Here is a 16,887-nt window from a genome sequence, read left to right on the forward strand (position 1 = left end):
TTTTATTTAGAAACAGGGTGTCACTACGTTGCTTAGGGCCTTGCTAAGTTGCTAAGGCTGGCTGTGAACTTGCAATCCTCCTACCTCAGCTTCCAAAGCCACTTGGATTGCAGGCATGCACCACTGCACCTGTGAGCAGTCACCTTTTCTTTGGTTGTAGGCCAGTGCTTTAACTGAGCTTCATCCCTGGTCTTTAGCAGTCTCTTCTCCCTGGTATCAGTTTTCCTCCAGTAATCTTCCTTTCACAGTCAGCAACTCCTGATTTATTCCAGTTGAGGAAATAGGTACCTGTGTGTTCCAATTTATTTTTTTTTAACCAAACACAAACTCAAGAGTGCAAGTCTGAGCCTTTTTGTGTAATAAAGTTCATGGATTTCAGTGTATTGACTCTCAACTTTATAACAAGTATTTTAACTGCTCAGACTGAAGTTGTTCTTCAGGGCTAAAGGTGCCAAAAGCCTAACACAGTTGGGGAAGAAGGGCGTTACCATAAGAGGCGAGGTCCATTGCCAAATTTAAAAAAAAAAAAAAAAATCTAGGTCTTTCTTGAGCTTCTCTTAGTCAAGAAAGTAAAACATCTCGCTGCCAGGTGTCATGCCTGAGCTGGAAGTATACAAACCTGTATCCTTCATCCCTGACCTGAGAGTGTGTAAATTATAATCAACTCCACTTCATCAATCAGTTTAAATCATTTAGATAAACCATAGGAAAATAAATTTTAAAAACCATATTCTTTTGTGTGTGTGTATGTGTGTGTGTGTGTCTGTGTGTGTGTCTGTGTGTATACATACCTCTTTTTGGGGGGATGGTTACGGGGGATTGAACCCAGGACCTCCAGCATGCTAGGCAACCTCTCCACCATTGAGCCGCATCCCCAACAAAAGCATATTCTTTTTTTAACAGCTTTGATAAATCACATACTAATTTATCCATTTAAAGTATTCATTTCAGTGATTTGTAGTAAATTCAGAGTTGTGCAACCGTCAGCACAATCAATTTTAGAACATTTTAATCACACCCAAGGGAAAACTCATGCCCATTAGCCATCACCATTACTCCAAACCTCCTAGCTTTAGACAACAGCTAATCTCCTTTCTTTCTCTAGAGATTTGCCTATACTGGATATATATGATTTTTTTTTAAATTTTTTAATTTGTTTTACCAGACTTTATACTTGGTCTTGAGTTCTAAGTCTGGAGATGCTCGACTTACATGGGCCTACCTCCAAGGCAGAATGCCCAGGGCAGAGCAGTTACTTTTTCTCTTCAGGTCCCTATTGTTCAAGTATAATAATATTATTATATTTGTAATATTATTATATTTATGTATATAATAATATTATTATACTTGAACAATAGGGAACTGAATAGTACTGATAACTCTGGGTTTAGGTTTAATGCTTATTAAGCATTAAAAAAAAAATTTCAAATACTTAGCCCAGAGTGGGACAATGGATATTCTTAGCCAGTGACATCTCAAAAACATCCTTCTACACACAGCTTCTCAATCTATTGTTATATGCTTATTTTATAGAACCTCTAATATCCCAGAAATCCATCTATTTAATATAGCTGATAATCTCTTGATTAAATCACTGAGTGTGCAGTTGAAGCCCACATTATTCTAACCCGTTTTTTAAAACAATACTTAGAAAATGTGTACCGCCCACTTGGCTTTTCATTGGAGTTGCAGTTCTGTATAAATCAGTCTCCCTTCTGTGTTTCTGCCTCCCTTCCTTCCCTTACTTAACTTCTGGTAATGTGTCATGAGCAACACGTTAGCCAAAATCCTGGCAGTAAAGATTGGGGGATGGGGGGGGGGAGGTGTGCAGAGAAAGAAGAACATTTGACAGATCCAGAGCTTTATACTCAAATCCTCAGGATGTATGAGGCAAGCTTTCAGACTCTGCACCCAAACAGACTTGGGTTCAAATCCTGGCTGTGTTACTTCCTCACTGTGTGGCCCTGAATAATAAATGATTTCTCATCATGAAATGGGAATTATTTATACTACCAGCCTCATGGAGCCATTTGGGGAAATAAGTGAGTGAAAGCAGTTAAAAAGCTTAGCACACTGCCTGACCTAGAGCAGGACCTCAGCCTTTGTTGATGTGGCCATTACTCATAATTTTCAACCAGCAAACCTGAGGAAGGCCCACTGGTCTTATTGTAAAAATCAAAAGAATCAAAATGCTTTGAAAAGTGCTAAACATTTTCACCTGTGTCGACTTTTTATTTTTTAATTTATTTTTTATAGAAATTTATTGGAAATTATGGGGAAATGTTACCTGTATGGAAGGCACTGCTAAGAAAATAAAGCAGAACTGGAATTCTGTTTAAAAGCTAAGTTAGGGTAGAGATTAAGCTATTTGTTTTAAAAAGGGTTTAGAGTTATGTGGGCTTAAATTACACACTCATTAATTTAATCAAGAGAATATCAGCTTTATTAAATAAATGGATTTCTGAGATGTTAGAGGTTATATAAAATAAGACTAACAATGGATGCAAGCCCGGTGCAGGATATTTTTTGAGATGTCATTGGCTAGTCTAATCCATTGTCCCACTCTGTGATAAGTATTTGAAATTTTTTAAATGCTTAATAAACATTAAGCCTAAACCCAGGGTTGCAAGTATTATTATACTTGAACAATAGGAAACTGAAGAGAAAAAGTAAGTGCTCTGCCCTGGACATTCTGCCTTAGAGGTAGGCCCATATAAGTCTAGCATCTCCAAACTCAAAACTCAAGACCAAGTATAAAGTCGGGTTAAAATCACCTATATCAAGAACAGTCAAATCTCTAGAAAAAGAAAAGAGATTTGTGGAAGTTGGCAAGTCCAAGATTGACGGGCAGAGTGGGGACACTGGGGAGGACGCATCTTCTCTTTTAAGGGGTAAAGGACTTGCCCCTGTCCCTCTTTACACCATTTATAATTGTGTGCATATTATATCCAGAGAAGACTGGGAGGTTATCCAGGGAATATGATTTGTGTAGACCCCAAAGAGAAGGAAAGTTGAGGGACTTTCCATCTTGGCAGGAAAGGATCTTGGAATGGAGGACAGAGAGGAGGTCATCAGAGGTCATTTGCTTTCTACAGAAGAATTCTCTGGAGGCAGCATAGGGTGATGATTAACAAGGCAGCCTCAAGCAGCAGACTGCCTGGCACTGAGGCCTGACTTACTATTTCTCACCTACCTCACCTGTAAAATGGGATAGTAATAGTACCCATTTCCCTGAGCTATGGTGAGGATTAATTAATGAGGTAGTCTCTGCAAAAGATGTACCACGCAGTACCGAATAAGCACTTCATAAGCATCAGCCCAAGATTCTTGACCCTAGTAAATGTGTGGCCACAGTGCCATGGGACCACATGCCCATTACTTTGTTAGACATTACCCCAGAGGAACTTGGAAGTCAGCACATTCAAAGCTGAGCCCATCACCTTTTTCGAAATCCCTCCGATGGCATTTCTGATCCTCGTGGCACCATAATCAGCCTGGTACTGAAACCAGAAACCAATTCATCCCTCCTTTCATGCACACACCATGGCAGACCAAGACCATTCCACTGAGCTCTTTAAAATGTCCCCAGTCTGCCTTGCCCTCCCATTCCCATTGTCATTGCCCTGTTTGGGCCTTATATTGTTTGACACATCTATGCAGTTGTCTCTAACTCTGCAGACACCAATATCAGTCTGGCTCCAAACCTCAGTCCTCGTCCCTGAGTCAGGGAGACCTTTCTGAAACACAAGACTGATGGTATCTCTCACAGATGTTTCCTTGACTCCCCAAGGCCCACCAGGATAAAGTCCAACTTCAGTGGTATGGTACCACAGAACCTCCCAAATCTGCCCTGCTCCGATCCTGCTATCCAGTTGTGCCCTCTCTCCCTCACACCCTTCACTCCATCCCTGCTGAGTATGTGGCAGTCCCCAGGAAGCTGGGGCAAGCCTCAGTGTCTGTGCCTCCCTACCCCCTGTGCCCGGGATGCTCCATACCCTTTGTGTACCCAGGGCCCTATCTTTTCAAAACTCATCACAAGGTTTCGTTTCACTAGGAACCATCCCTGACACCCTCTCAGAATTGACCATCTCTGGTTTGTGCTGTTATCACAAGCCACTGTTTTTCACCTTTGGTGCCTACAATAACTTACCATGCCCGCCGACATGACTTATTTTTCTGTTATACCATAAAGCCCTTGTGGACAGAGATCAAAGTTGATATATACCTCTAGCCCTAGCCCCTGGCCAGTCCACACACTAGTGACCAAGTCAACACATCACCTCGACCAGGATTGTAAAGAGCTGAGAGGACTGTGCCTTTATAACTACCATTTCTTGAGTGGGCACTAAGTGAGTTTATATGTTTTTTCCCATTTAATTTCCCGAACAATACATGACAGAGGTACTATATTATTATTATCTGCATTTTACTGGGGCCTCTAGAAGTTAAGTAACTTGCCCAAGGTCACAGACCTAAGAAGCAGTCTGGACTTGAACACATCTCCTTCTTTCCCCAAATCAACTCCACTGCCATCCCTCCACCTCAATAATTCAAGCCCTTGAGGAAGATCAAACTAGTTACAGCTTTTTTACAAAACTCAGTTTCTAGACTTTTATGGGAAACCAGATACCCAGTCCAGCAGGAATGGAATCCCCAAGTCTATCCTAGAGAGTAGAAAGTCCTGGCTGGAGAGCTTCCCATGACAGAAGACATTGGCTGTTCAGAGATGGTCTATCAAAGACATATTTGAGGCTAGAATAGAACCACAGCCACTGAAAATGAATTTCCATTTATCTCTTTCGTGTTTTTACATTTTAGGAAAAGTCAGTAGAGCTGTTTCATGGTGTATATTAAATTCTCTTTCTAATTCACCCTCCCAGATTTCATTTGGGCCTTGTATTATATTTCATTATTTATTATACAGTTCAGCCCTGCCTTGCCATTGCTTCACCTTGTTACTAACAACTATCCCAGGTTAGACTCAGCCTGGTGCAAAGGCAGCCAGCTCTGAGGGTCAAGGCCACAGTTGCAATTTGGCCTGAAAACTCCATCTAGTACAGCAAAAATACCTACCCAGAAAGGTAGATTGTTAGCCTGGAATTTGAAGTGTTTTTCTTTTTCCCCCTCCTAAATGAGCCAGGAGGAAACTATTCAAAATATGTTTGTGATCTGGTTATCACTCCCCAGCTTGCCCTTCTCATCCAGATATGCACAAGAGCAGCCATTGGGCAGGTGCTGAAGGACTTCTGAAATGAAATCCTCACACCAACAAATGTTGTCATCACTCTGCTGTCCCTGTCCCTTCATTTTAGATAGCTTCCTTGATAGCTGAAATTATGGGCGTTTTCTTTTTAACATTATGAATTATTTTATTTTATATATTACAGTAGTCCCTCTTTATCCACAGGGAATGCTTCTCAAGACCCCTAGTAGATGCCTGAAACCACAAATATCCCCAACACTATCAATATTCTGTTTTTCTAAACACACATGCCTCTGGAAGTTTAATTTATCAATTTGGCACAGCAAAAGAGTAACAATAAAACTAAGGATAAAATAGGACAGTTATAACAATATACTGTAATAAAATTGCCAGAATCTTGATTCTTGCCCTTTGAGGCCATTATTAAGTAAAATAAGGGCAACTGGACACAAGCACCATTGACAGGAGAAATCTTTTTTTTCCCCCAAGCTTCCTTGTTCTCATCTGAAACTTATGGCATGTTCCAGCTGCAGCACAGAAAATTAGACAGAGGAAAGTGAGGGGTTTATTCAAATAACTGGAGTCAGAAAACATTGAGAACATAGAAAAAGTACCAATAAACTCCCGAAAGATGTCAGAATGGGGAGAAATTGTGCTCTGCAGAGCAGTGAAGAGACTTGCAGTGTTACAGAGAGGAAATGGCATTTGAACAGAGCCTTGACCCTGAAGGATGGGGAAAGTTCATTTCAAGCGAAGAGGAAATTGTGTAAACAAAGACACAACAGAGGCAGGAAAGTGAGGACATTGGTGGGAACCGGGGTATTAATAGTGCTGTATTATCAACAACAGTGCCCTGAAGACAACTTTGCGGCTCATGTGTCTGGCACCAAAAACATATAGATGCATAGAAGTAGTCATGTTCACTAATGTTGATTTTAAGATTCTGGTTGGTTTTGCTCTTGCAGAAGGAAACTCCACTTGCTAACGCTGCATTCTGGGCAGCAAGGAGAGGAAATCTGGCCCTGCTGAAGCTGCTGTTGAACAGTGGTCGAGTGGATGTGGACTGCAGAGACAGTGTACGGAGGGACACGGTATCTGCATGCCCAGAGCACCCTTTTCCACCCTGCAGGCACGACAGCATCTCACCAATACAGTTCCCTTTACAATGTTGACTTACTTGCTTATGTGTTTTCTTGCTTTATCCCTTTCAAAAAGTGCTGTGTATAGTGGTGATCTTAAAAACACACAGGTAAAGTCAGAAAGGAAACAGTTGCATGCACACAGTGGAAGACAGCCACCAGAAGGTTGAAAAGGCACAGGAAGCAGAATTGGCAGGTTCCAAGAAAAAAAGACTGTTGAGTAAAAGAATTTACTTTTAAAAAAAAGTGAGATAATTTAGAGCACACATGGGTTGTTGTGGATGTGGGAGTTGATTTTCTACAAAACTGAGAAAACTAAGACATTGAAGCCTCCACCCAGCCTCCTATCCCTTCTTCACCATTCATAAACAAAAAGACATTAACTGTCAAGTAAGAAGGGGAAATAAAAATAGATACTATTCCTACTGGCAGGTCCCATCTAGAGAGCCCTTTCCCTCCTCCACTAGAGGCCATGATTTCTCCTGTGCTCAGCAGGACCTCTCTACATCTCTGGGGACAAAAAGCATCTCAGATGAGAAGATGATTTTAGAACTTTAATCAAAATGCTTTCAAAGGAACCTTATTGTTTTTCTGCAAACAAGGGGTGCCATTACACAAATTTATTGCACAAATTTGGTAAATGAAGTCTACCACCAGCCCAAGTGTTTGCTCCAGTTGGCCCACTGGGGATCAGGGCAGGAGAGTGCGCACCATCATATCCACTCTGTACCCTTTTCTACCTGGTTCCGTGTTCCAGAGTCTGAACCATACTGCCCTCCTTCTCTCTGGCCTCTGGTTGGGTTTGGCCAATGGAAGCACCAGCAAGAGACAGGGGCTGGGAAGAGAGAGGGCTGGGGAGCCCAGGGCCCTCCCTGTTCTGTCTGGCAGTGATATTCTCACTGTGTGCATCCTGGGAGCCGGGCTCTTCCCCTTGCACCTCTGGCCTAGCTGGTCATGGAACCCCACTGTTACTAGCTTCCAGAACTACACTGTTCTTTATAGCCTCTAACACCCAGGCCACAGTGCTCGCTCACTCTCTCTCTCTCTCTTTCTCATGTATATGTTTTTTTTTCTTTTTTTCTTAATTGATTTTATTTTTTTAAATACACATGACAGCAGAATGTATTACAATTCTTATTACACATATAGAGCACAATTTTTTATATATACCTTTGTATATAAAGTATGTTCACGCCAATTCATGCCTTTATACATGTACTTTGTTTTTTGTTTTTTGGGGTTTTTTTTTTTTTTGCATTACAATTCTTATTACACATATATACCACAGCTTTATAAATAGTCTCTTTATTAAATTTCTTTCCAATTATCCTAATTTGAATGTACCATCTGTTCCTTGCCAGAACCCAGGCTGACACAGGGTTCTGGGCATCTGTGAACTGACCGTCCTGTTCTTACTTGGATCTCACAGGTCTAGGTCCTACCCGACACTGTCCAACACAATGGGATAGGCCAGTTATTGTGGCCTCAACCACTAACCACTTTGATGACCACTTTCTCTGTTTTTCTTCAAATTATTCCTATTCAGATGCCCCCGTGACTTCCTCCTGACTTTGGCTTCTCAAGGCCAGCCTGCTGCACCCCACACTGTCCCCCTTGCAGGCACTCTTAAGTCATCTGTCCTGTCACCTTCCTTCCAACAGAGCTCATGCTTTGTCCCTGTCTGTCTATTGGGTGACCACCAGCTATTTTGGCCACAAAGTTTGCTTCCATGGATAGATATTAATAGGTTTGTAGATGGTCTCTTCTTGTCTAAATTAAAAAGCCATTGGGGGAAAAAAAGTAAAAGGCCATTCCATCAGGCTGGACGCGGTGGCACACACCTATAATCCCAGCAGCTCGGGAGGCTGAGAAGGGAGGATTGCGAGTTCAAAGCCAGCCTCAGCAAAAGCAAGGGGCCAAGCAACTCAGTGAGACTCTGTCTCTAAATAAAATTCAAAATAGGGCTGGGAGGTGGCTCAGTGGTTGAGTGCCCCTGAGTTCAATCCCTGGAACTCCCCCGCACCAAAAAAAAAAAAAAAAACAGCCATTTAATCAGATTTCCAGAGAGATGATTCCTTAACCCAAGGAGCATGCTAAATGGTGGTCATTTCAGACATAGTGTTATTTTGAAAGGGCCTCTCAGGTTGGTGGTGACTGAGAGCCAGGAGATATGTGGAAATAGTACAGGCTTTTGTTTCTCTTGGAATGTCACTGGCTGGGCTTCTGCTTCCTTCAAAGGCCATCTGAGCACAGATTCCAGGTTCCAGGATGATCTCTTCCGATGAGATATCTAGGCTAGTACTTAACTGGCTTATGGGGCCAGCCCCAGGATCACCTAGGAGGCCTGTGAGAGCCATTAGAAAGCAAGGAGAATGGGGCTGGCGTTGTGGCTCAGTGGTAGAGCACTTGTCTAGCATGTGTGAGGCACTGGGTTTGATTCTCAGCACCACATAAAAATAAATAAATAAAATAAAGGTCCATCAACAATTAAAAAAAAATTTTTTTTTAATAGAAAAGGAAAGAAAGCAAGGAGAGGCCCACAGGACTTTCTTCATTGTCCTTAATCTGAAGTGTGACAATGTTCAGATTTTTTTCTAACAAACAGCATGGTAAAAAACAAATATTTTTCTCTCTGAGCCACCTACTGTACACCAGAAACTTTGGTTTGCTAACACTGATTCACCTTTGATTCCTAGATTAATGTTTTCTTTTAGCCTTTTTAGATGTATAAATGTGTGTGTTTCATTGTCTTTTGATTTTGGACGTCACTATATTTATATACAATTATATTTGTTTGCTCTGTTCAGAACCAATTAGGTTTTTTAAAAATGCATTTTAACATGAGTCAATGACATGAAGCAATCTTTATCTTTAGAAAATTAAAATCAGTCAAGCCAATGGATGTTAAATATGTAAAATATTTTTGTGCAATTTATCATAACACCTCTTTATTCTCTTTCTCCATTGCTCCATTCTGACTTTTTCTCAGTTGACCATGATATAGAATTGAAATACAATCTACAAAGAAGTATTATTGTTATTTGTTTGAATCCTCTTTTTTTTAAAAAAATAACCATATGAACCTAACATTTTTTATTCTTTTTCAAATAACAAAATTAAGTGCTTTTGTACTTCCTTTAGATCACAGTCAATTTTTATTCTGAGACCAGTGTGGCCCATGATTTTTTTAAAAATGTCTCTCCTCTCACATAAAAGTATATATTCAATATATTTATAGCTTGTCTAGTGCAAGACTTTTTTTTTTTTTTTTTGCAGATGGTACTGGGAATGGAACCCAGAGCCTCATGCATGATAGGCAAGCACTCTACCATTGAGCTACATCCCCAGTTCATAGCTCTAGTCCAGTTGGCTTTAAACTAAGTGTCTTAGTCCATTTGGACTGTTATAACAAAATACTTAAGACTGGGTAATTTTTAAACAACAGAAAGTTATTACTCACAGTTCTGGATGCTGGGAAATCCAAGGTCAAGGCACTGGAAGATTTGGTGTCAGCTGAAAACTAACCCTCTGTTCATGGATGGTGACTTATTGCTCTTCCTCACCAGTGGAAAGGGGAAAGATGTCCCTTCAACTTCTTATTTAGGGAGCGGGGGCCAGGGGACTGGGGATTGAACTCAGGGGAACTCTGCCACTGAGCCATATCCCCAATCCTATTTTGTACTTTATTTAAAGCCAGGGTCTCACTGAGTAGCTTAACACCTCGCTTTTGCTGAGGCTGGCTTTGAACTCGTGATCCTCCTGCCTCAGCCTCCTGAGCTGCTGGGATTACAGGCGTGTGCCACCTCGCCTGGTTTCAACTTCAGGGTACTCATGAAGATAAAAATTCTCTTGACTTAATCACTTCCTCCAAAGCCCTACCTCTTAATACCACCACAATGGGCACTCCAACATGAATTTTGGAACCACACAGTTCAGACTATAGTATGAAGGGTTCTCCTATCTGCTGTCTAAATTAAAAATTTCTTCACATTCAAGAGGATGTTGGAGGCTGGAGTTGTAGCTCAGTAATAGGGTGCTTGCCTACATGTGTGAAGCACTGGGTTCTATCCTCAGCACCACATAAAAATAAATAAATAAATAAATAAAAATACAATGACATTATTTTTAAAAAGGGGGAAGTTGGTAATACCAAGCTTGCCACTAATGATCTGGAGAATATAAAGGAAGGAGCTCAAATGAATATGGATGATACAGCCTTTATGCAGCCTCATACCCAAATTCCAGGTATGGTCACGTAGGATAGAAGTATCATTGAGCACTACCATGAAGCCATTAGCTTTTCTTGACTCTATGTACTTTCCATGTGAAGCAAACAAGACTTTCCCAAAACTAACGTGGCCATTGATAGATGTCAACAAAAGCTAGGCGATGACCTCAGATTTACTGAACTTTTATCATAATATCTTTTAATATCTAATACTTTCTTAACTAATAATCTAATAGTACTAAACTGGTTGACTAAATAATCTTCCTTACTAATTTAATTAGATACCTTTTTATTCCCCCTTTTTACTGACAAACAGAATGATAGTTGTAAAGGTTTAATAATGTGTCCAAGTTCATACTGTCAGTGACCAGTCAACCATATTGGTTCCCAAGCATGGAAATAGCACAAAGACTAAAATTCACTTAATCACTAAGCATACCTAGTAAGCTTTCCTGTGCAGACTGTCCTTCTTGTCATCCATTCCTGGGAGGCAGGTTGCTAAATATGAGAAGGTGGTGGTTAATATTACAATTTCAAGCCCTTGAAAACAATTGCAAATTAAACTATAAAACTCCACTTCAACCAGACAGGTACATATCATACCTCAAATCCTTAAATCTTTTTTTTCTCTTTTTTTCTTAAGTACATGCTTTTCTGCTAAACTATCTCACAGCCCCCCAAGCCCTTGAATCAAGAGACCTTGATGACCACCCTCTTCAACCCCTCAATTTAAGATGCAAGAAATGAGTCCCAGTGGTGTAAGCAACTTGTCCCAGGTTGTGCTATTGTTTGATGACACAGGCAGACTTGGTCCCCTCAACCCCTGATTTTCAATTCTGAAGTCTCAACGCATTCATCTTTATCTGAATCATTATGAAGTTAAAGATTGCTAAATACAAGTTTAAATTTTTTAATTAAAATAAATATTATTTTAAAAAATTTAAGAAGAATTCTAAGTTCAGAAAATCAACTGGTACTGTTTAACCGGTTTTTGCATTTGGCTCAGGAATAATTTAATGTAAATCATAAGTTGAGAGCAATTGTATCACTGATGCCTTAAAATACAATGACCATGGTTCACTTGGACTCTGTTTCTGAAATTAATAGAAGTAAGTGAATTCATAAACCTCAGCATTTGTCGCTTTGCTTTTTCCCATCTAGACTGTGTTATAGGATGATTCATGAGGCATTTTGATCACTGCAGGAAATTTTGCACTTGGATTTGTTCTGGGTAGAGCTGATATCTCTGTGGTCTCTTCTCCAGGATCCCTCTCTCTGACATAACGAGGGCCTAACTGTTCATCTGTCTCTCCTTCATCCAGCATGGCACCACCCTCCTCATGGTGGCCTCCTACGCTGGCCACATTGACTGCGTGAGAGAACTGGTTCTGCAAGGAGCAGATATCAACCTCCAGAGAGAGGTAGGTCAGGTTATGCATTTGAATAAAAATGACCAAGCCAAGAGATCTGAAGTCATTCTAATAATGAATTGGTAAGAGGACAAGAGTCTTTATTGCTTTTCTACTACGTTAAAGTTCATTGTAGAATTTGTTGTGCCTTAAATAAGGTTGAGGAATGGACTGTCACTGGACATGTCTGAGGTAATTTTAAAAATCCATTTTGTGTTGCTCTAATAATACCTGAAGCTGAGTACTTTATAAAGAAAAGAGGTTTATTTAGCTTGCTGTTTTGTAGGTTGAAAGTCCAACATTGGGTGGCCCCATTGGTTTAGCCTTTGGTCATGGCAGCATTACAACATGGGGGGGAAGAAGATGGGAAATAGAAATGGCTGCATGCAAAAGAAACAAAGCACATGGGGTGGCCTTGCTTTATAACACTCCACTTTTACAAGACTCACTCACTCTTTGAGACCAACATTAATCGTTTCCAGATTCTACCCACCAGTGACTTAATTGCTTTCCATTAGGCTCTACCTCTTTCAGATCCCACTGCCTCGACACTGCCACTCTAGAGCACAAGCTTCCAGTGCATGAAACATTGGAGGACACGCTGAAACCACATCAAATGCATAGCAAGCAGTAACCAAATCTCCTACCACATTTCTTGAACATTAACACATTTTGTCTCATGCATAAATCAGTTCTTCCTTCTTCCCTTGGCATAGATGCTATAGCATTTATAGGATTTTCCTAGAGGTCATTGTGTTTTTAGTCACCAATCTATTCATAATGAAATTTGCTTGCTCTCAATCATCCTCACCAAACCATCTCTTCAAAGGACTTTTCTGTCTGGCCATGTATTAAATAAGCTTTCCCAAAAAAAGCCATGTGGGTGAATGTTGAACTAAAATGTGAGCCTGTGCCCACACTTTCTTCAGGGTAAGCTTCGGAGTTTGGTTTTGCCAGAGGATCCATTTTTGGTCTAATCTAGAAATGAGTAGGAAGGCTGAGATATTTTAACATACTTTGGGATTCCAGTCCTAAGAGCCTCCATATATTTCTAAGCTGACCTAAGACCTGGTAAAACAACCTTTATAGAGACATGTGCTCTGGAGATCTGAGAGTGAATCTGACCCCTCAGTTCACACTGACTCAGACCTGAGGTGGGCATCCTGGGCAAGCTCCAAACCAGACTGAGCACTTGGTTTTCCTTGATTGGGGCTTATCCCAAGTTCTGCCTTGCAGTTGTTTCAGAAAGATAACTCATCAACCAAAGCCTCGCAAAGCCAATGTAACCCATCTTTCCAGTCTGGACCACCACCCCTAAGTGGAGCAAGTTAGGACAAAATCAGGCAGGTCTAAGGGCTATGTCAAGAGTTCCAAAGTACATCCAGTAGTCCTTCCTGTCATTCTCTGGGTATTGGAGGCCTTGGCTGTAGATCATGAAAGAACAATGTGTGACTGACAGTTCCTGGAATCTAATTCCCCATAGACCTTGTTCAGCAAGGCTGGCCTATTAAGAGGGGCAGTGTAAAGAGACCATAGCAAGTTCAGTTAATCTTCCCACAACCAGTTTCTTTTGAACAATTTCCATAACAATAGATCATTGTTTTAGGTCATTTTTCACATCAGCACTTTGTTTCCCTCTGGGATGAAACTCTTTAGATCCATTTAGAATTATAGTTTAAAATTACCATCATCATTTGTATTCTTCCTTTCTGTTTTATGGTCCTTGTTTATTATAACTTTAAAGCAAAGACATTTTCTCTAAAGAAAACAACGTGATCCAGATCTGCTTGCTCAAAAACCGCATCCCAAAGTGCAGGTCCAATATGCGCGAAAGCCTGTTTAGAACAACTGAGAAAAGTAAGGAGAGAGAAGCATTTGATTTCTACACGGATAGTTTTGATGGTTTTATACTAATCTGTTTGGTTCCAATGGTTCAACTAGTCAACTAGTCTTAGAGATGAGGATTTACCAAAGCACACTCAGTTCGGAGGTAAACCATATGGCTCAAATGATGATACTCTTTAAGTTTCTAGAAGTCCCTTGAATATCCTGAAACCATGACAATTCTGGGGCAATAGAACTGCTAAACCAAAGGGAGACCCAACCTCACCCACCTGATTTGGAAGCTGGATGAGAGAGCCTTGCGGTGCTTTGGAAATTACTCTTAGGGTGGATTTATACCTTGGTCCATTATTAATCCATTTTAAAATCAAAATATTTGTTTTCTGAAAAAAATACCTGTCATTATTTCCTTAGCTTGGCTCTGTAGATACCCAGAGTTTTCTAGGGTGGCAAACTGGAAGCTAAATTGTCCTGAAGGACCATCACTGTAGAGAACCGGCAGTCATGGCTGATTATAACTGGCACACACAGAAACTACAAATGCGGTTAGTATGAGACCCTGGATTTCAGTTAGTAAAGTACATACATTTAAGATCTTTATTCACATTCCAGACTGAAATCTAGATTCTGTTATCTATGACGTGCTCCATTCTCATGCGTAATGGTTGATAGTATGTAAGTTACAAAATTGGCTCAAACTGCTGTCATTATGGCTTTTTATTAATGTGTCAAAAACATATTGAAAAACAATCTATTTCCATCTCTGACTTTTTTCAACTTGTAAAACCTGAAAGTCTGAACCCATTAAACAATAATTCCCCATTCCTCCCTCCTCTTCACCCCTAGCAACCATCAACCTACTTTCTGGTTCTATGAAGTTGACTTCTTTGGACACCACAGTAGAATCCAACTGTATTTGTCCTGTTGTGACAGGGCTTTCTCACGTCTTCAGGTTTCATCCATATTGTAGGATGTGTCAGAATTTCCTCCCTTTATAAAGCTAAATGATATTTCATTGTATGGATATACCATGTTTTGCTTGTACATCCATCAATGGACACTTCAGTTACTTCCACATTTTAACTGTTGTAAATGAGGCTTCTGCTTCACACTTATTAGGACACTTATCACTAAATTTAGGGCCAATACAGATAACCCAGGTTGGGTCCATCCTCTGAAAATCCTTAACATCTTTTGCCACATAAGGTGATATTCGTGAGTTTTAGGAATTTGGACCTCATCTTACAGGGAAACACCATTCACCCTACTATATCAGGAATAAAGCTCTCTTTCACCTTGTCACATCCCTGACCATGAAATAAATGAGTTTAAATGCAGCCCCTTCCTAAGCTAGAAAGTCTACATGCAGGGATAATGTTTTGTATTCTTTGTAAATGTATAAATCTGTAATTTAACTAAATGTCTTTCAAAGCCAGCCTGTCTCTCTCCCAGTCAGGTACAACTGCCCTTTTCTTTGCTGCCCAACAAGGTCATAATGATGTCGTGAGATTTCTCTTTGGATTTGGAGCATCTACGGAATGTAGGACCAAAGTAAGAGAACCTTCTTGATTTCATACCCTATTGAAAATTTTCAGAAGTCTTGGGTATTAAAGAAACCACCAATTTTTACAATTTCTTTCTGCAATATTATACAAATTTGTGTTCCGCTTTCTACAAGATTCTCAAGCCTACAGATATGGACCTCACCATGTTACTTATAATGGTTCAGGGATAGTTCTTGGAATTTATTCCAAACACTTATGATTTTGCTCTGAGCTCAAAATGGGAGAATTTCCTGAGGAATTGTTTGAACTCTTTCTTGCACTGGTTGGTGCAAGACAACCAGTGTCTGGGACACTAAATCTTATAATCAGGAAGAGTACAGCACCAGGTAGCTCTCTAACTTTCTCTGTTTCCATGTAACTTTGTTCTGTTTCAAGATTAACCTCAATACTATAATAAGAATCAGTGGAAGTGTTAATCTGATCCTAGTAAATCTAAGAAATTTCTAAAGGCAGCAGTGCTTTTCATTTATCACTGAAATAGATAAGGCATTTACAGTTTATGTAGTTGGGCAAGTCGTTGTGGTCCCTCCTTTAAAGAAGTTATTGATTTTATGCAGATAAGAAAATCAAGGGGCTGGAGTTGTGGCTCAGAGGTAGAGCACTTGCCTAGCATGCATGAGGCACTGGGTTCGATCCTCAGCACCACATAAAAATAAATACATAAAAAGATATCGTGTCCACCTATAATTAAAAAAATATTTTTAAAAAGACTCTTAAAAAAAAAATCAAGCCTTGCAAAAAGACCAATTTTGTGTTCACAACCTAGATTTACTTGGTAATGTTCTGTAGTAGGAGAGTATGAACAGATTGTTGTAGTCGTCAGCTCATTTCTGGCCTAATCATAATAAAAGCAAAAGTCCTGAAAAAAATTTCCAAGTTGGAAACTTAGGTTTTCTTAACCAACTGTATGTAACATTTAGATGTCAAAGGAATTTCTGGTAGATCTTTTTTCCTGGTAAATTGCTAAATATTAAGTAAATCCACATCTCATATAGGATTTCCGCCTTTTCTGAAACCTGCTATTTCACTGTGCTCACGTCTCCAAACATACTGAGTATAATATACAGAAATACAAAATATTTATGTATATTTTATATTAATTATCACTTCATTTTAAAAAATATTTATTTTTTAGTTGTAGTTGGAAACAATACCTTCATTTTACTTATTTATTCTTATGTGGCGCTGTGGATCGAACCCAGGGTCTTGCACATAGGAGGCTATCACTCTACTGCTGAGCCACAACCCCAGCCCCCACCACCTCATTTTTTATAATGAGAAATGCAACTAAAAATAGAAAGGTGTACGAACTTAAATCTCCATTCTTTTAACAAAGTCAGAATGATCATGTGTGACCATGTGACTACTTCAGTCTTCTTGGTTAACAAGTTAATACTGGCTTAAAGCCTTTACACCTGAGCCAATTTGTCCTGTCCCAGAAATCCACAGCACGTGGGGGCCCAAGAGGAGCAATTCCACAGGTTTCCATTAAGTCAACTGC

General features: G+C 40.0%; 1 protein-coding gene across 3 annotated transcripts in view; it reads left to right on the plus strand.

The window, feature by feature from the left end:
* Positions 1–16,887, plus strand: part of Ankrd29 (ankyrin repeat domain 29) — a 49,211-nt gene that overhangs the window by 5,788 nt on the left and 26,536 nt on the right. Inside the window, exons 2-4 of one of the 3 annotated variants that reach the window (XM_071602851.1) lie at positions 6,169–6,294; positions 11,893–11,991; positions 15,274–15,372. In XM_071602851.1, coding sequence (XP_071458952.1) covers positions 6,169–6,294; positions 11,893–11,991; positions 15,274–15,372 — 324 coding nt within the window. Of the gene's footprint in view, positions 1–6,168; positions 6,295–11,873; positions 11,992–15,273; positions 15,373–16,887 lie in introns of those variants that run through there. The other 2 variants (XM_071602852.1, XM_071602853.1) reach the window with 2 other exon arrangements.

Source organism: Marmota flaviventris, chromosome 16 (assembly GCF_047511675.1).
Source record: "Marmota flaviventris isolate mMarFla1 chromosome 16, mMarFla1.hap1, whole genome shotgun sequence".
NCBI lineage: Eukaryota > Metazoa > Chordata > Mammalia > Rodentia > Sciuridae > Marmota > Marmota flaviventris.